The sequence below is a fragment of the Mesoplodon densirostris genome, chromosome 1, assembly GCF_025265405.1.
Source record: "Mesoplodon densirostris isolate mMesDen1 chromosome 1, mMesDen1 primary haplotype, whole genome shotgun sequence".
Classification (NCBI taxonomy): domain Eukaryota; kingdom Metazoa; phylum Chordata; class Mammalia; order Artiodactyla; family Ziphiidae; genus Mesoplodon; species Mesoplodon densirostris.
In genome coordinates this window covers 143,256,842-143,276,745 of record NC_082661.1, presented here as the reverse complement: position 1 = coordinate 143,276,745, position 19,904 = coordinate 143,256,842, and the positions used below count along the sequence as shown (strand labels likewise).

The following is a 19,904-nucleotide window of genomic DNA, read 5'->3' as shown; positions in this document are numbered from 1 at the left end:
CAGAACTGCTTCTGGGATGGGGAAAAGGCGCAAAGGGTCATTAGGAAGAGAAATGGCCAGGGGTTGGAGAGGTGCTTGGAAATCGCGTTTGCAATCAGTAGATGTTGCAAAACAATCGCAGGAGCATCTAGTGTTGACTCTTGAAACCAAAGTCTTGCTTTTTCCTGTGAGGCTAATAATAACCTGCTATTCCAGAAAGTTAATAATTGAACCTTCTGAAAAATTTGCTATTTTCTGTGCAGATTTTGTGTGTGTGTTTAGCCTTTTTATGCCAGTGATGGCTTTGGAGAGTTACAAAAACACCAGGGAAAAATTTCCTTCCTTCACTTTGCACTTATTATATTACATATTTATATAATCATTTTGGCCACTCGTGATTAGGATCCTCAGGAAAGATTGTTTGTGCTATTTTTACTGTAAAACGTTGTCCCCCAGCCCCCATACTCTATTTCTAAACTTACGGTGAACCAAATTTCTTGTGTTGTCCGGTCACTACATTCTCTTCCACATAGAAAAATTAAATTTAGGTTAAAAACTATAGACTAAACAAAATGGTCCTGATAACAAGTAACAACTCCATAAAATCAATGCATTAGACCAGAATTTTCCCTGCCATACCTCTAAACTGACAGATCTCTAAAATCTTTGCTCTTCCACTTCCTTCCATCTTGCATTTTTTTTTTGGCAGGTTAATTTTTCCAAATTTTCACTTTTATGGTTTCTAAATGGCACTTCATTGCCCAAAAATGTTCTCTGGCAATGCGAAAGCTATTGAAATCCATTCTGAAGAACCTTTCATTCACATCCTGCATACTGCTTCCTTCCTACCTCTTCAACCCTTACTTAGGTTTTTCTCTCTTATGAATCCTAAGCCTACATTCCAGGCAGGTTAATTCACCAAGTTTACTCTTCTCTATGTTTGTTCTTGCTGTTTCTTCTAGAACAGTGCTGTCTAATAGAAATATAATGTGACACTATATATATAATTCAAAAAGAGACATGTACCAAAGTGTTCTTTGCAGCTCTATTCACAATAGCCCGGAGATGGAAACAACCTAAGTGTCCATCATCGGATGAATGGATAAAGAAGATGTGGCACATATATACAATGGAATATTAATCAGCCATAAAAAGAAACGAAATTGAGCTATTTGTATTGAGGTGGATCGACCTAGAGTCGGTCATACAGAGTGAAGTAAGTCAGAAAGAGAAAGACAAATACCGTATGCTAACACATATATATGGAATTTAAGAAAAAAAATGTCATGAAGAACCTAGGGGTAAAACAGGAATAAAGACACAGACCTACTTGAGAATGGACTTGAGGATATGGGGAGGGGGAAGGGTAAGCTGTGACAAAGCGAGAGAGAGGCATGGACATATATACACTACCAAATGTAAGGTAGATAGCTAGTGGGAAGCAGCCGCATAGCACAGGGAGATCAGCTCGGTGCTTTGTGACCGCCTGGAGGGGTGGGATAGGGAGGGTGGGAGGGAGGGAGACGCAAGAGGGAAGGCATATGGGAACAGATGTATATGTATAACTGATTCACTTTGTTATAAAGCAGAAACTAAAAAAAAAAAAAAGAAAAATATAATGTGACACTATATGTAACTTTGTTTTCTAGTAGCCACATTTTTAAAAGTAAAAAGAAACAGGTGAAATGATTTTTTATATATATTATTTAACCCAATATATCCAAAGTAGTATCATTTCAACATGTAATCAATATAAAAAATTGTGATTTTTGCAAACCTTTTTTTCATATTGAAATTCACTGTGTATTTTATGCTTAACTTACATCATCTCAATTTGGAGTAGCCACGTTTCAAGTGTTTCATAGCCACATGTGGCTAGTGACTACCTTATTGGACAGCACAGTCCTAGATGTTCTTACCTCTTTGTGGAAATTCTGTACTTTTCAATACTCTTAAATGTCAGCTCTATGAATTATTCTCAGTCCTCATTGATATCTTCTGAATTCATCTATGAATTTGTAGCAGGCATTTTGGCACTTATAGCAAATGTCTCCTATAATGTTATGTTATTTCTATCCATTAGTTGAAATTCCTACCCTGTTTAAAAATTAAGTAATAAATACCAATTCAGGGAATTCCCTGGCGGTCCAGTGGTTAGGACTCCTTGCTTCCATTGCAGGGGGCACAGGTTCGATCCCTGGTTGGGGAAATAAGATCCCACAAGCCGCACGGCGAGGCCATATGTAAATAAACAAATACATACATACGTACATACCACTTCAAATAAATTGAGAGAGAGGAGCAGTAGGTATAAATTTTCTAACCCAGGCAACATCTTAACTTTCCCTTCTTTTATCCCCCATATTGAATCAATTATTATAAAAACTTTTACCTTTTAAATATCTTGAGTCTTACCCAACTGCTTTTTCTTTAGACCAGGACATTTCTTGCCTGGATTGCTGCCACAGCATCGTAAGTGGTCTCTCAGTCTCTAGTTTTCTTCCACCCACCCCTTCCTCATTTCATTCTCCACACAGCAGCCATAATGGTCTTTCTAATATAGAAACTCTGTCATTTTACTGAAGTACTTAAAAGCTTTATAGTTGTTCCTAGGATAAAGTGTAAACTCAATCACCATGGCTTGTGAGACCCCAAGGGTGAGTAGTGAAATGGAAGGGAAGGAAACAGTGTTTCAGGCCTAGGGAAGAGCGTGTTAGAAGCCTGAGAGGAGGATATAGAGATTCAGTTACAAAGTTGGAGTTCAAGGAAGGGAATAGAGAAATCTGAATTTGGAGCCTTGAGCTGGGACTCCATTCTTGGAAGGACCTTTTAAACCTTGTCAGTGAATCAAGACATTACAGTTAGAGGATGGGAATTCATCCTCTGAATTAGGTGCCCTGCAGTGGCAACTATTAAACTGAATTAGGTACCCTGCAGTGGCAACTATTAAACTGAATTGTATCTGTTCTGTTTAATCGTTACCTTCATTAATTGGTGATGTGACCCCTGCCCAATTCCTCAGGCTTATCTCCTGCCTTCCCTTTCTACTCCTTAGCTGCTACCCCATCCCACTCCCCACCCCTTCACACCCAACAGCAATGTACACACACACAGTGCTCCAAACATACTGAAGTTCTGCCAGGTGCTCTTTCATCCCCTGGTCTTGACCCCTTGCCGTCTTCCAGCTAAATTTTGACTATTCCTCAGATCTCAGCCTAATCCTCACTTTGTTCTAGACTTCCTTCTTTGACCTCTAGACATCAGAGGTTAGGTTAAGTGATCCTGCTATGAACCTGTGATCCCATAGTCTGTATTTCTCACATTATACTTATTATGATGTTTAATTTCAGCTTCCCTCAGACTCCAGTCACTTGAGAGCAGGAACTCGGTTTACTGGTACATCCCTAGTACCTGGCACATGGACACTAAAAAATGCAGATACTGAGAATGAGTTGATGTTCTGGGAGAATGAGAGGTGATTTCTCCTCTTGGAAATTTTAAGTCCTTAAATGTCTATTATCTCTGATCTTCATCGAAATCATTCTTTCTAATGACCCAAGTCTACTTTTCTTTAGGTGTGATGACCTGGATCAAAATTGGATTCTCTTGTCCTTACTTTTCACAGTTTTCTGTAGCTGTTAGTGAGGAGAGGGGATCAGGGATGGGGGATGCTTCCAAATGGGCTAACTTCAGTGGGTGGAGGTGCCCCCTCCTGCACATTAACTTGAAATCAAGAAACATATCTGGCTGAACTTTCCCATTTTGCCTGCCATGGAAAGCAGAAGATGGGAAAAATACAGCATTTTTTTCCCTGCAAGCTAGTTTAGTTATTGTATTGTGAGAACATATATGAAACTACTCATGTTGTTGCATTAATTTTAATGTATTTTAACTAATTCTACTTCAGTTCTGCTGTGAGAGAGGCAGGTTGATAGCGAAAAGAGCACGACACAGCATTAGATGTTGGAAGACATGGTTTTTTCTGGCTCTGCTATTTCTTAACTGTGTGACCTCTACTTTTTGATACTTAGTTTCCTAATCTATATAATTATTTACATAATTAAAATTCATCACAAAATTTTATGAATGAAATGTGATGATGCATTGAAAATTGTAGAGTGTAAGGTTCTATGCAGATGAGTTCATTTTTATTAAAATTATTTAATTATGCTATGTTCACTGATTCATCGTTCTAGACAATTTAGTCTTCTAAATTATCTTCTCTACGAAACTTCCTGAAATCCGATGTTTCTGTTTTATTTCCACAGTACTGAAGATTGGTAAAAAACTCTATGAGGGTAAAACAAAAGAAGTCTATGAATTGTTGGATAGTCCAGGAAAAGTCCTCCTGCAGTCCAAGGACCAGATTACAGCAGGAAATGCAGCCAGAAAGAATCACCTTGAAGGAAAAGCTGCAATCTCAAATAAAATTACCAGTTATATTTTTCAGCTGTTACAGGAAGCAGGTGAGTGGCTCTCCCAGTAGCCTCCCCCTTCATGTTCTTTCTCACGTATACATACTGGTCCTTTTCATTGGGAAATGACAGTATTGGGGTAAATAATTGTTGATAACCAGTTGATTTTTTTTTTTCAGTTGTTATAGGAAGTAGGTAAGTGACTCCCCCTACAGCCTCCTGTACCACTCTGATCTCTTTAATGGGGAGATGGCATTATCTGGTTTAACAACATGTTTGGGGATGTCTCACATGCTAAACTTATTTAAATTAAACCAGAAACTTAAATTTCACTGTAACACTTTACTTGGTTTGGAAGTACTTAAGTGGTATCATTCAGTAAGTTAAAAGGAATCTTAGGGCTTCCCTGATGGCACAGTGGTTGAGAGTCCGCCTGCCGATGCAGGGGACATGGGTTCGTGCCCCGGTTTGGGAAGATCCCACATGCCGCGGAGCGGCTAGGCCCGTGAGCCATGGCAGCTGAGCCTGCGTGTCCGGAGCCTGTGCTCCACAACAGGAGAGGCCACAACAGTTAGAGGCCCGCGTACTGCAAAAAAAAAAAAAAAAAAAAAAAAGGAATCTTAGCAGTTTGCTACAGTCTTTGTCTGGCATGTATTTCTGCAACTTTCCTCTGCTAGGAAATCTTAGGAGAGGCTTTCATGAAGCATGAAGGAACTTAAGGAACTTAACCTGTGAAAGAAGCACATTCTGGTGTTTGGCAGCTCTAACGAATTGAAATTTAGTCCCTAAAATTCTATATAAATTTGCTCCACCCATTGGAGATTATACAGAACTTCAAATCCCTCTTCTACTTGAAAGCCCTAAAAAGTAATTGAAGACTGCAACCATGCCTTCTCATCCTGCCATTCCCCAAGTGAGAGATTTGGACTAGATCAAGATCTGCAGTGTTACCTCCTGCTCTAAAACTGAATGAAGATGATTTCCAATAGAGAAATCTATTCAAAAGATGAAATTCAGATCAAAACATTCTGTGGAGGGTGTTTGGAGTGAAAGAAGGGAAATTAGGATAACGGTTTTTCTGCAGGGATTCAGGCAAAAGCTGATTGGTCTGTAGTGTATAAAATCTCAGCCAGCAAAAGATTTGAGCTCTTTGCCTACAGTGTAAGAGACCCTGTGCCTTGGATCATTCAACGTGTGAAGCCTCCAGTTCCTTATCTGTAAAGTAAAAGCTTTGTTCTTTTTCATTCCAGTTCTAATTTTACAGTTTAATATCATTGTCTCCTTTTACTTCCAATATTCCCAGTTGCCCTCACATTTCTTAGATTTTCCAGTAAGCATTAATCTTAATTATTAGTAATTAAAATTAATTAGTTACTCTTTCTTAAATCCAAAGGGGAATTTAATACCTTTGTTTCCAGTGAAGATAGATCTGCCTTCCACAAAATAACAAGGTAATTCAAGTTAAACCCATTCCGTCAATACAGAATAGGTACTTGAGTAATTTTGCCTCTTCCAGAGTACCTTGTTTCACATTTTTAATTAATGTGTAAAAAATACGTTTACTTGACAACCTAAATTGTCATCCATATCATAAATCCCTCTATGCATTGAGGGTGAAAATATTGCTGTAAATTTAAAGCACCTCCCTCAGTTCATAAGTAATACAACCCAGGATTTTTACTTCAAGGCCTCCTTGATTGGTGGTTTCCCAATGACTGAGTAGATTTCTAGAGACGGCATCAAACTAATATTAGGTTTCTTTTGCAGTACAAATAAGTGCTCCATTTTTTTTTTTTTTTTTTGCGGTACGCCGGCCTCTCACTGTTGTGGCCTCTCCCGCTGTGGAGCACAGGCTCTGGATGCGCAGGCTCAGCGGCCATGGCTCACGGGCCCAGCCGCTCCGTGGCATGTGGGACCCTCCCAGACTGGGGCACGAACCCGTGTCCCCTGCATCGGCAGGCGGACGCTCAACCATTGGCGCCACCAGGGAAGCCCCAAGTGCCCCATTTTTTAACCTCACAAGTTATCTCCTCCCCATACACATTAAAATGGTTTATAGTTACTAGACACTATAAGCTGTTAACAATACAACTAGCTTCTATGTCCCCGTAGTAATTGTACCCATCTATGGGATTATATATATGCATTTAAGTGATGGGGGATAAGTACAGGCCCAAGTTTTTATTTGCTTATTTAATAAGGCACCTATTCAGTGTACTTGCCAGGGCTTAAGGACAGGTGAATTAGGGTGATCCAGTTTTGACTCTCAAAGTCCTGCATGCAGCTGGGAAGGTTGGTCATCCACGTGAAGTACTCCAGCAATCATCTATTTGGCACACTTAACATAGCTAAAACTTACTTGGTTCACAAGAAATGCTGAAAGGTGTTTTCCAGGTTTTATATACTGTGGAAAATCTAAGGTTTTAAAAATTCTTAAACAGATGATTAGTTTTAGGGTATGGATTAAGAGTTCTGTTAAGCCTTATATAATTTTTACTTGCTAGTAGTTAAGTGCTATGTCTAGTTGACCATCAGTGGTCTATTTAAAACTGCTTTCTTGGGGCTTCCCTGGTGATGCAGTGGTTAAGAATCCACCTGCCAATGCAGGGGACATGGGTTCGAGTCCTGGTCCGGGAAGATCCCACATGCCATGGAGCAACTAAGCCCGTACACCACAACTACTGAGCCTGTGCTCTAGAGCCTGCGAGCCACAACTACTAAAACCCACGCACCTAGAGCCCATGCTCCACAACAAGAGAAGCCACCGCAATGAGAAGCCCGTGCACCACAATGAAGAGTAGCCCCTGCTCGTTGCGACTAGAGAAAGCCTGCGTACAGCAACGAAGACCCAATACAGCCAAAACTAAAATTAAAATTAAAAAAATAATAAATAAGTTTATTAAAAATGTAAAATAAAACTGCTTTCTTTATAAACAGGCATATATTCCAAATTAAGATATTTCTAGAAATTCAAATGGAAAAAGCACCAGAATGAGAATCGGTAAATCACAATTCTAGTTTTCTCTTTGTCACTCATGAGCAAACTATAAAAGACTGTATTATACATGCTGTACCTAAAGTTCCTGAATTTAGTCTCATTACTAAAATATCAAAATTTAACCTTTTAAGTTTCAGTTCCCTCCTGCACAGAAATGCTCTATGATTACGTTTTGGTGTGATAGTAGTGATATGATTAACAGTCTTGGCAGTTGTTAAACCACAGGTGGGGAGCTGGGCAACCTTAATAGAGGGATGGCTCCAGCGCTGTCATACTTGGCCATTGTAATTCAGAATGTGAAATGACATTTACATTTTCTTAGTAGTCTTGATAGGAGTTTTGAATTTTGTAAACAACTGAGACTAATGGGAGGATTTCTTTTTCTCACCGTATGAAGCCATGCAATTTGCTTTAATGATTAACACCTATATTAGAAGCAATCATTATATCATCTAAACTGAATCTCTCTTTTTTCTTAGTAGCAATTTTTTTTTTTAATGTACAAGATCATTACCATAAGTTGATTCTGTGGTTTTGATTCCCTTAGGTATAGGGGAGGACTTTCCTCTGAGTAACAATAACTTGTGTATATTTGAACAATAGATTTGGATACTAGTCTATCAAGCTTGATAGACAGCTGAGCAAATATGACTACTAGGTAACAAACCTAAAAAAGAAGAGCTCTTAAACCCAGACATGTACTTACCACCTCCAGTTAAGGATTGATTTAAATCATCTGCCTGCCCATGAGCCCAATTATTCATTAAAGGTTAAAATGGCCTAAATATTGACACTTTTAACATTCTTTCCCAGAGTTGCTGTTCGTGCAGCATATCATTTATTTATTTATTTATTTATAAATTTATTTATTTTTGGCTGCATTGGGTCTTTGTTGCTGCCCAAGGGCTTTCTCTAGTTGAGGCAAGTGGGGGCTACTCTTCATTGCGGTGAGCAGGCTGCTCATTGCGGTGGCTTCTCTTGTGGAGCACGAGCTCTAGGTGTGTGGGCTTCAGTAGTTGTGATGCACGGGCTTAGTTGCTCAGCGGCATGTGGAATCTTCCCAGACCAGGGCTTGAACCCATGTACCCTGCATTGGCAGCTGGATTCTTAACCACTGCGCCCCCAGGGAAGTCCACAATTTATTCTTTTCCCTGTTTTAATTGCATCTTCCTGGTCGAACCCAGAGGGAATGTGGAGAAAACAGTACAGGTTTAAAAACTGGATAGTGCATTTCAGGTCCAGGCTCCATTACGGATTGGCAGCATGACCTAACTTATTAAGTTACTTAACTGCTGTGAGCCTCTACTTCTTTCACTGTAAAATGTGAATAATAACAGCTACCTCAAAAATTTTATGTATGGTTAAATGAGATAATATGTAAAACACTTCGGGGACTTCCCTGGTAGTCCAATGGCTAAGACTCCATGCTCCCAATGCAGGTGACCTGGGTTCTATCCCTGGTCAGGGAACTAGATCCCACACGCATACTGCAACTAAGAGTTTGCATGCCGCAGCTAAAGATCCCGTGTGCTGCAACTAAGACCCGGTGCAGCCAAAATAAATAAATAAATATTTTAAAATAAATATTTTAAAATAAATAAATAAAACACTCAGCATGATGCAGGGTTTCCATAAATGTAGGTTCCCTTTACATATGGATACATACATATGTACATAGATAGATAGATACATACATAAGATCAAAGATCTTCATTCCTTTCCTGATAAGAAAAATTTGATCTTATTAGAGGTTTAGACGGGGATTGGAGGTACTAATATTGTAGCCCGAAGATTAGCATTATTATGTTAAACCCATGCAGGTTTCCAGGAGATACTTTAATTCACATTAGTGCTATGATGTAATAACACGTCTAGGAGAGGCAGTATAGCATAGTGGTTAAGTGAGCAGCTTAAAGAGTTCAGACAGTGTGGGTTAGAAACCCTGCTTTACCTAGTACTAGCTGACATAAATCCTGTGTCTCTGTGTCTCAGCGTTGTTATCTGTTTCTTTGGATGAACATCATACCTTATCAGGTGCTATGAGGATTAAGCAAAAAGAAAATAAATTTATAATGCCTAACCTAAAGTAGGTCTTGCAAAATTGTGGTAAAATATACACACATAAAATTTACTATGTTAACCATTTTTAAGTGTACACTTCAGTGGCGTTCAGGTACACTGACAATGTTGTGCAACCATCACCACTATCAACTTCCGGAACTTTTTCATCATTTCAGACAGAACCTCTGACCCATTAAACAATAACTCTCCCCTGATAACCTCTATTCTACTTTCTGTCGCTATGAATTTGCCTGTTTTAGGTACCTCATATAAGTGGAATTATACAATTTTCACCTTTATTTCACTCAGCATAATGCTTTCATGAATCATTCATCATGCTGTAGCATATATCAGAATTCCCTCCTTTTTGTGACTGAATAGTAATTCATTGTGTGTAAACTACATTTTGTCCACTGCATTCATCTGTTGTTAGACACTTGGGTTATTTCCCCCTTTTTGGCTATTTTTAATAATGATACTGTGAACATTGGTGTACAAATATCTGTTTGATACCTTGCTTTCAGTTCTTTTGTGTATATACTTAGAGTGGAATTGCGGGATCATAGAGCTTATAATACATTGTAACTACTATAAGAGAGGTGGTTATTTTCCAAGGCCGCCACATAAACTAGCTCTTTATCTTAGTTTTCCAGTGACAGCTTGCGTAAGAGTGAACAGAGGACGGGCAAATATTTTCTTTGCTTTTGGCCAAATTGGCCTCCATGTTCCTGCTGCTACCTGTTGAATGCTTTTTTCAAGGACTCTTTGCTTTAAATATTGAGAGAAAAAGGCTGTCCAGAATTTAGGGCTGTATCTGATTATGATAAATAGATTAACATTTTACAAGGTCCATATAATCCTGGACCATAGAATGAGAATTCTGCCACCAGATCTGATATAGAGATAATTTCGTGCCACTTAGTCATGTGCCTTGTACAAAGTTAGGTGCACAGTGGCAGAGGATATAGTATTTTTTGAACAGATGAATGATGGTAAAAACATTGGGACTCAAATTTTTTGATCCAGCTTGCCTTGCAACATTAACATGAAATATACCTGAATATTTTGATAAGCAGAAGAAAGCCATATTAATACTTTTTTTTCCTACGTCTGCCTTTTTTAAAAAAATTACATTTGTTTTTGATAGTGCTATTTAAGGGTAATGCATTTGGCTACATAGGCTTTTTGTTTTGTTTTTTGTAAAGGGTAGAGTTTTATTATGCCTCAGATCTCCCTTTTGAAATACAATTTTAATGCTTTTTTTTCTTTTTGTCATCAATCTGTAGGTATCAAAACTGCTTTCGCCAGAAAATGTGGAGAGACAGCTTTCATTGCACCTAAGTGTGAAATGATTCCAATTGAATGGGTTTGTAGAAGAATAGCAACTGGTTCTTTTCTCAAAAGAAATCCTGGTGTCAAGGAAGGATATAAGTTCTACCCACCTAAAGTAGAGATGTTTTTCAAGGTAATTATTTTATACCTCCCTGTCTTACTATAACATAGCAACAAGTTTATTACAAAGTCAAAAGATTTAAATATTGTCAAATCTTTTGATACTACAGTTGTCATTCCAGAAATATTTGTCCAAAATGTACACTTTAATTAGCAATGATAATTCAGATTTTTAAAAGAAAACCTTTGAAAATCTGCTTATCTTATTTTGGACCAACATGACTAACAAAATGAACAGATTAAAATTAGCAGTTACGAGTCACTGGGAGAGCCTTTCCCAGAAGCATGGAGTGACACTTTGTCCTCAGGAAAAGGTGTTTATTGTTTTTCGAGGCGGGTTGTGGGATCTTAGTTCCCCAACCAGGGATTGACGGTGTGCCCTCGGCAGTGAAAGCTTGGAGTCCTAACCACTGGACAGCCAGGGAATTCCCAGGAACAGGTTGGTGGGAAGCCTGGGTGAAAAAAAGAAGATGAACACAAGAACCAGATCCAAATCACCTGTACTCTTTGAACCCTATTAGGTGAAGCCAGAGTGAGGCCTTCACATAACGAGATTGAACTGCCTGTTTTCTAAAAGGAAAACCAATAGAAAGATTAAAGAAAAAATTACTGTTTTCTACAGTCGTGTAGCTGACAGGGTTGTGGTGCTCCGGCCAGGTGTCAGGCCTGAGCCTCTGAGGTAAGAGAGCCGAGTTCAGGACATTGGACCACCAGAGACCTGGCCCCACCAATCAGTGAGAGCTCTCCCAGAGATCCCTGTCTCAGTGTTAAGACCCTGCTCCACTCAACGACCAGCAAGCTCCAGTGCTGGGCAGCCCATGCCAAACAACTAGCAAGACAAGAACACAACCCCACCCATTAGCAGAGAGGCTGCCTAAAATCATAATAAGTTCACAGACACCCCAAAACACAACACCAGACACAGTCCTGCCCACTAGAAAAACAAGATCCAGCCTCATCCAACAGCACACAGGCACTAGTCCCCTCCACCAGGAAGCCTACACAACCCACTGAACAAACCTTACCCACTGGGGGCAGACACCAAAAACAACAGGAACTATGAATGTGCAGCCTGCGAAAAGGAGACCCCAAACACAGTAAGTTAAGCAAAATGAGAAGACAGAGAAATATGCAGCACATGAAGGAACAAGGTAAAACCCACCAGACCAAACAAATGAAGAGGAAATAGGCAGTCTACCTGAAAAAGAATACAAAGTAATGATTGTAAAGATGATCTAAAATCTTGGAAATAGAATGGAGGAAATGCAAGAAATGTTTAACAAGGACCTAGAAGAACTAAAGAGCAAACAAACAATGATGAACAACACAGTAAATGAAATTAAAAATTCTCTAGAAGGAATCAATACCAAAATAACTGAGGCAAAAGATGGGATAAGTGACCTGGAAGATAAAATAGTGGAATTAACTACTGCAGAGCAGAATAAAGAAAAAAGAATGAAAAGAATTGAGGACCATCTGAGACACCTCTGGAACAACATTAAACGCACCAAGATTCGAATTACAGGGGTACCAGAAGAAGAATAGGGAAAAAAAGGGACTGCAAAAATATTTGAAGCGATTATAGTTGAAAACTTCCCTAATATGGGAAAGGAAATAGTCAATCAAGTCTAGGAAGTGCAGAGTCCCATATAGGATAAATCCAAGGAGAAACATGCCAAGACACATTAATCAAACTATCAGAAATTAAATACAAAGAAAAAACATTAAAAGCAGCAAGGGAAAAGCAACAAATAACATACAAGGGAATCCCCATAAGGGTAACAGCTGATTTTTCAGCAGAAACTGCAAGCCAGAAGGGAGTAGCAGGACATATTTAAAGTGATGATAGGGAAAAACCTACAACCAAGGTTACTCTACCCGGCAAGGATCTCATTCAGATTTGACAGAGAAATTGAAACCTTTACGGACAAGCAAAAGCTAAGAGAATTCAGCACCACCAAACCAGCTTTACAACAAATGCTAAAGGAACTTCTCTAGACAGGAAACACAAGAGAAGGAAAAGACCTACAATAACAAAACCAAAACATTAAGAAAATAGTAATAGGAACATACATATCAATAATCACCTTAAAAGTAAATGGATTAAATGGTCCAACCAAAAGACATAGACTGGCTGAATTGATACAAAAACAAGACCCGTATTTATGCTGTCTACAAGAGACCCACTTCAGACCTATGGACACATACAGACTGAAAGTGAGGGGATGGAAAAAGATATTCCATGCAATTGAAATCAAAAGAAAGCTAGAGTAGCAAATCTCATATCAGACAAAAATAGACTTTAAAGACTATTACAAGAGACAAAGAAGGACACTACAGAATGATCAAGGGATCAATCCAAGAAGAAGATATAACAGTTGTAAATATTTATGTACCCAACATAAGAGCATCTCAATACATGAGGCAAATGGTAACAGCCATAAAAGGGAAAATCGACAGTAACACAATAATAGTGGTGGAATTTAACACCCCACTTTCACCAATGGACAGATCAACCAAAATGAGAATAAATAAGGAAACACATGCTTTAAATGACACATTAAACAGGATGGACTTAGTTGATATTTACAGGACATTCCATCCAAAAATAACAGAATACACTTTCTTCTCAAGTGCTTATGGAACATTCTCCAGGATAGATGATATCTTGGGTCACAAATCAAGCCTTGGTAAGATTAAGAAAATTGAAATCATATCAAATATCTTTTCCAACCACAATGCTGAGACTAGATATCAATTACAGGAAAAAAACTGTGAAAAAATACAAGAACATGGAGGCTAAAAAATACACTACTAAATAACCAAGAGTTCACTGCAGAAATCAAAGAGGAAATCAAAAAATACCTAGAAACAAATGATAATGAAAACACGACAACCCAAAACCTATGGGATGCAGCAAAAGCAGTTCTAAGAGGGAAGTTTATAACAATACAATCCTACCTGAAGAAACAAGAAATATCTCAAACAACCTAACCTTACACGTAAAGCAATTAGAGAAAGAAGAATAAAAAAAACTCCAAAGTTAGCAGAAGGAAAGAAATCATAAAGATCAGATCAGAAATAAATGAAAAGAAATGGAGGAAATGATAGCAAAAATCAATAAAACTAAAAGCTGGTTCTTTGAGAAGATAAACAAAATTGATAAACCTTCAGCCAGACTCATCAAAAAAAAAAAAGGGGGAGAAGACTCAAATCAACAAAACTAGAAATGAAAAAGGAGAACTAACAACTGACACTGCAGAAGTACAAAGGATCATGAGAGATTACTACAAGCAACTATATGCCAGTAAAATGGACAATCTGGAAGAAATGGAGAAATACTTAGAAAAACACAACCTTCCAAGACTGAACCAGAAAGAAATAGAAAATATAAACAGACCAAAAACAGACACTGAAATTGAGACTGTTATTAAAAATCTTCCAACAAACAAAAGCCCAGGACCAGATGTCTTCACAGGTGAATACCATCAAACATTTAGAGAAGAGCTACACCTATCCTTCTCAGACTCTTCCTAAATATAGCAAAGTGAGGAACACTCCCAAACTCATTCTACAAGGCTACCATCACCTTGATACCAAAACCAGACAAAGATGTCACAAAAAAAGAAAACTACGAGCCAATATCACTGATGAACATAGATGCAAAAATCCTCAACAAAGTACTAGCAAACAAAATCCAACAGCATATTAAAAGGATCATACACCGTGATAAGTGGAGTTTATCCCAGGAATGCAAGGTTTCTTCAATATATGCAAACCAATCAATGTGATACACCATATTAACAAACTGACGTATGAAAACTATGTGATGATCTCAATAGATGGAGAAAAAGTTTTTGACAAAATTCAACACCCATTTATGATAAAAGCCCTACAGAAAGTAGGCATAGAGGGAACTTTCCTCAACATAATAAAGGCCATATATGAAAAACCCACAACAAACATCGTTCTCAATGGTGAAAAACTGAAGCCCTTTCCACTAAGATCAGGAACAAGACAAAGTTGCCCACTCTCACCACTGTTATTCAACGTAATTTTGGAAGTTTTAGCCGCAGCAATCAGAGAAGAAAAAGAAATAAAAGGAATCCAAATCAGAAAAGAGGAAGTAAAACTGTCACTGTTTACAGATGACCTGATAGTATACATAGAGAATCCTAAAGATGTCACCAGAAAACTACTAGAGCTAATCAATGAATTTGGTAATGTTGCAGGATACAAAATTAATGCTCAGAAATCTCTTGCATTCATATACACTGATGATGAAAAATCTGAAAGAGAAATTAAGGAAACACTCCCATTTACCATTGCAACAAAAAGAATAAAATACCTAGGAATAAACCTACCTCAGGACACAAAAGACCTGTATAGGACTTCCCTGGTGGTGCAGCGGTTGAGAGTCCACCTGCTGATGCAGGGGACACGGGTTCATGCCCCGGTCCGGGAGGATCCCACATGCCACGGAGCGGCTGGGCCCGTGAGCCATGGCCGCTGAGCCTGCACGTCCGGAGCCTGTGCTCCGCGATGGGAGAGGCCACAACAGTGAGAGGCCCAAGTACTGCAAAAAAAAAAAAAAAAAAAAAAAAAGACCTGTATACCGAAAACTATAAGACACTGTTGAAAGAAATTAAAGATGATACAAGCAGATGGAGAGATATACCATGTTCTTGGATTGGAAGAATCAACATTGTGAAAATGACTCTACTACCCAAAGCAATCTACAGATTCAATGCAATCCCTATCAAACTACCACTGGCATTTTTCACAGAACTAGAACAAAAAATTTCACAATTTGTATGGAAACACAAAAGACTCTGAATAGCCAAAGCAATCTTGAGAAAGAAAAATGGAGCTGGAGGAATCAGGCTCCCTGACTTTAGACTATACTACAAAGGTACAGTAATAAGACAGTATGGTACTGGCACAAAAACAGAGATACAGATCAATGGAACAGGATAGAAAGCCCAGAGATAAACCCATGCACATATGGTCACTTTATTTTTGATAAAGGAGGGAAGAATATACAGTGGAGAAAAGAGAGCCTCTTCAATAAGTGGTGCTGGGCAAACTGGACAGGTATACGAAGAAGTATGAGATTAGATCACTCTCTAACACCATACACAAAAATAAGCTCAAAATGGATTAAAGACCTAAATGTAAGGCCAAAAACTATCAAACTCTTAGAGGAAAACATAGGCAGAACACTCTATGACATAAATCACAGCAAGATCCTTTTTTACCCACCTCCTAGAGTAATGGAAATAAAAACAAAAATAAACAGATGGGACCTAATGAAACTTAAAAGCTTTTGCACAGCCAAGGAAACCATATACAAGATGAAAAGACAACCCTCAGAATGGGAGAAAATATTTGCAAACAAAGCAACTGACAAGGGATTAATCTCCAAAATATACAAGCAGCTCATGCAGCTCAATATCAAAAAAACAAACAACCCAATCCAAAAATGGGCAGAAGACCTAAACACATTTCTCCAAAGAAGATATACAGATTTCCAATAAACACGTGAAAAGATGTTCATCATCACTAATCATTAGAGAAATGCAAATCAAAACTACAATGAGGTATCACCTCACACCAGTCAGAATGGCCATCATTAAAAAATCTAGAAACAATAAATGCTGGTGAGGGTGTGGAGAAAAGGGAATCCTCTTGCAGTGTTGGTGGGAATGTAAATTGATACAGCCACTATGGAGAACAGTATGGAGGTTCCTTAAAAAACTAAAAATAGAACTACCATATGACCCAGCAATCCCACTACTGGGCATATACCCTGAGGAAACCATAATTCAAAAAGGGACATGTATGACAATATTCACTGTAGCGCTATTTACAATATCCAGGAAATGGAAGCAATCTAGGTGTGCAGCAACAGATGAATGGATAAAGAAGATGTGGCACATATATACAGTGGAATACTACTCAGCCATAAAAAACGAAATTGAGTTAGTTGTAGCGAGTTGGTTGGACCTAGAGTCTGTCATACAGAGTCAAGTAAGTCAGAAAGAGAAGAACAAACACTGTATGCTTACACATATGTGGAATCTTAAAAAAAAAAAAGTTCTGAAGAACCTAGGGGCAGGACAGGAAAAAAGACACAGAGGTAGAGATTGGACTTGAGGACACGGGGACGGGGAAGGGTAAGCTGGGTCGAAGTGAGAGAGTGGCATTGACATATATACACTACCGAATGTAAAATAGATAGCTAGTGGGAAGCTGCCTTATAGTATAGGGAGATCAGCTTGGTGCTTTGTGACCACCTAGAGGGGTGGGATAGGGAGGTGGGAGGGAGACGCAAGAGGGAAGGGATATGGGGATATATGTATACATATAGCTGGTTCACTTTGTTATACAGCAGAAATTAACACAACAGTGTAAAGCAATTACACTCCAATAAAGATGTTAAAAAATAAGTAAATAAAAAGTACAATTAGCAGTTATTAGGAAGAAAAGTAACAATGTAGTAAATTTTTAAATCTATTATTGAAAAGTTTGAAGTAAAGGCTAATAAGGGGGCCTTTTTTATTTTTTTTTTGGCCACACTATGTGGCTTGTAGGATCTCAGTTCCCCGACCAGGGATTTGGACCCAGGCCACAGTAGTGAAAGCCTGGAATCCTAACCAATATGCACCAAGGAACTCCCAAGGGATCTTTTTATATTCTAATACAGAAAAACTGTTACTCTCAATGTTTCTTATAAGCAGAAACATAAAATAAAGGATGTAGGAATCAACAGTCATGAATTTTTATTGGTTTTCTTTATTGAAACTGCTTTTTTCTTTTCATCTTTGTTTACGCTGTTAAGTATATTTCTTCTATTTCAGAAGCGATGTTATTGTTGCTTTTTATTTTATTTATTTGTTTGTTTGTTTGTTTGTTTGTTTATTGGCTGCGCTGTGCAACTTGTGGGATCTTAGTTCTCCAACCAGGGGTTGAACCCAGGCCTTCGGCAGAAAAGCACAGAGTCCTAACCACTGGACCACCAGGGAATTCCCTGCTGTTGCACTTTTATTCAGTGAACTGCACAGCTTAAAGCATTGTTTTATAATTATACAAATCAAGAATCCATAAAAGAAAAATTTCATGTTCAGTTGGGACACTACTTAGAATAAAATGAAAGTATTTTTTTTTTCACGCATCTCTTTACTTTGCACGAAGTCTCTTGAATTATCAAGTAATGTCCCTGAGAACTTATAGTCTTGTATGAATTCTTGTCAAAAGTAAGGTCAGGGGATTATGAAAGTTGCATTCTGGAAAAATTTTGGTGGACTAAAATGTGTTTTGGCCTTCTTACCATCTCTGTTGCCTCTGATTAAGGAAAGATAAAAATCAGAAACTTGTATTTAAATTATTTATATATGGAAAGCAAATTCTTTACAAATACTTTATGACATAGAATAAGTTACCCCAAAATTTTGAATTTTAAAGTAGCTATTGAAAATAGAAGAGTTTAAAATGATTGCTGTGAATTAAAGGGTATTTTAAACAAACATTAAATCTTTAGAGAAAATGAATATTTCTGAGGAATTTATCGTGCTCAAGGGAAAAAGGACTTTAGTTTATCTGAAAAGTTCAAAATTTTTGTATTTAATTGTACTTCTATACTTTTTTCTCAGGATGATGCTAATAATGATCCACAGTGGTCTGAGGAACAGCTAATTGCTGCAAATTTTTGCTTTGCTGGACTTGTTATAGGCCAAACTGAAGTGGATATCATGAGTCATGCTACACAGGCTATTTTTGAAATACTGGAGAAATCCTGGTTGCCCCAGAACTGTACACTGGTTGATATGAAGGTACAAATGAAATGGAGTTTTGAAAGTAAAGGTTATAACCGAGAAATGTCTTTAGTAGTAATTTTGAAAAACTCTTTGGTGATATGCTATTTCTAGATTGAATTTGGTGTTGATGTAACCACCAAAGAAATTGTTCTTGCTGATGTTATTGATAATGATTCCTGGAGACTCTGGCCATCAGGAGATCGAAGCCAACAAAAAGACAAACAGGTAGGTAATGCTTCAGGTTTTCTTTAATCTTTTGCGAGATCAGGCTGGGATAGAGGAGAAAAGGAAGATGGGAGGAAAAGAAAAGTCAGTTATTGTTACTTATGATATGAACCTGAGTTGTTGATTGCTATTTATTTTTAAAGATAAATATCTCTTGTTTCATATATCATGGAAAAAAGATAGGAGTGATACTTTACATTTATGAAGCAGATTTCTCATTTATTATTTTAATAGACTCATGCAGAGGAAGTATTATCCTTGTTTGGCTAATTGAAAACTAAGGCTCTAAGATGATAGATATCTTCACAGTTACAAGAGTAAGTGGCAGATCTGGATCTCGGGTCTTGCAGATCTTATCAGGCTCCATATCTGCTCTTTCCTATGAAAAACAAAATTAGGGCAAGACCCTCTCTATACTTAATACATAAGAATTGTCAGGGCAGCTAATTGTAGTTGCTGGTGTAGTAACTCAAATGAAAATATAAGTATACATCACTATCTGAACTTTCTCTAGTCTAATTCAGGAATTGAATTTGTTGACTCAGATATATCCTTTGCTATGCAAACTCTTCATAATCTGTACCCAAAACTCAGAAACCAAATAATTTCAGATAGGAAGAATATTACTAATGGAATACTTTACCCAGTCTTCTTTTCTATCAGAAAACTCTGGCTCTTTGAATTGACTTAGGTCTGGGAATTGGGTGAGAGGTAGTGAGTCTCTATAATGGTGGCTCACATCAGTCATCTCTGCTTACTAGAGCTAGTTGCTGGGTGTTTTTTGGAGGAGGGAGTAGGGGGAGTTCATGCACATCTAGTAGTTGTATTCTAAACTTTCTATCTTATTTTCTAGTCGTATCGTGACCTCAAGGAAGTAACTCCTGAAGGGCTGCAGATGGTAAAGAAAAATTTTGAGTGGGTTGCAGAAAGAGTAGAGGTAAACCTTTTGTAATAAAT

The 19,904-nt window shown here is 38.0% G+C and overlaps 1 protein-coding gene across 4 annotated transcripts in view; it reads left to right on the top strand.

The window, feature by feature from the left end:
• The window catches only part of PAICS (phosphoribosylaminoimidazole carboxylase and phosphoribosylaminoimidazolesuccinocarboxamide synthase), a 51,977-nt gene that overhangs the window by 21,755 nt on the left and 10,318 nt on the right, over window positions 1-19,904 (top strand). For all 4 annotated transcript variants that reach the window (XM_060109215.1, XM_060109196.1, XM_060109204.1 and 1 more), the window contains 5 exons: window positions 4,248-4,445; window positions 10,740-10,918; window positions 18,558-18,737; window positions 18,834-18,947; window positions 19,801-19,884. In XM_060109215.1, the coding sequence (XP_059965198.1) occupies window positions 4,248-4,445; window positions 10,740-10,918; window positions 18,558-18,737; window positions 18,834-18,947; window positions 19,801-19,884 (755 nt within the window). The remainder of the gene's footprint in view (window positions 1-4,247; window positions 4,446-10,739; window positions 10,919-18,557; window positions 18,738-18,833; window positions 18,948-19,800; window positions 19,885-19,904) is intronic.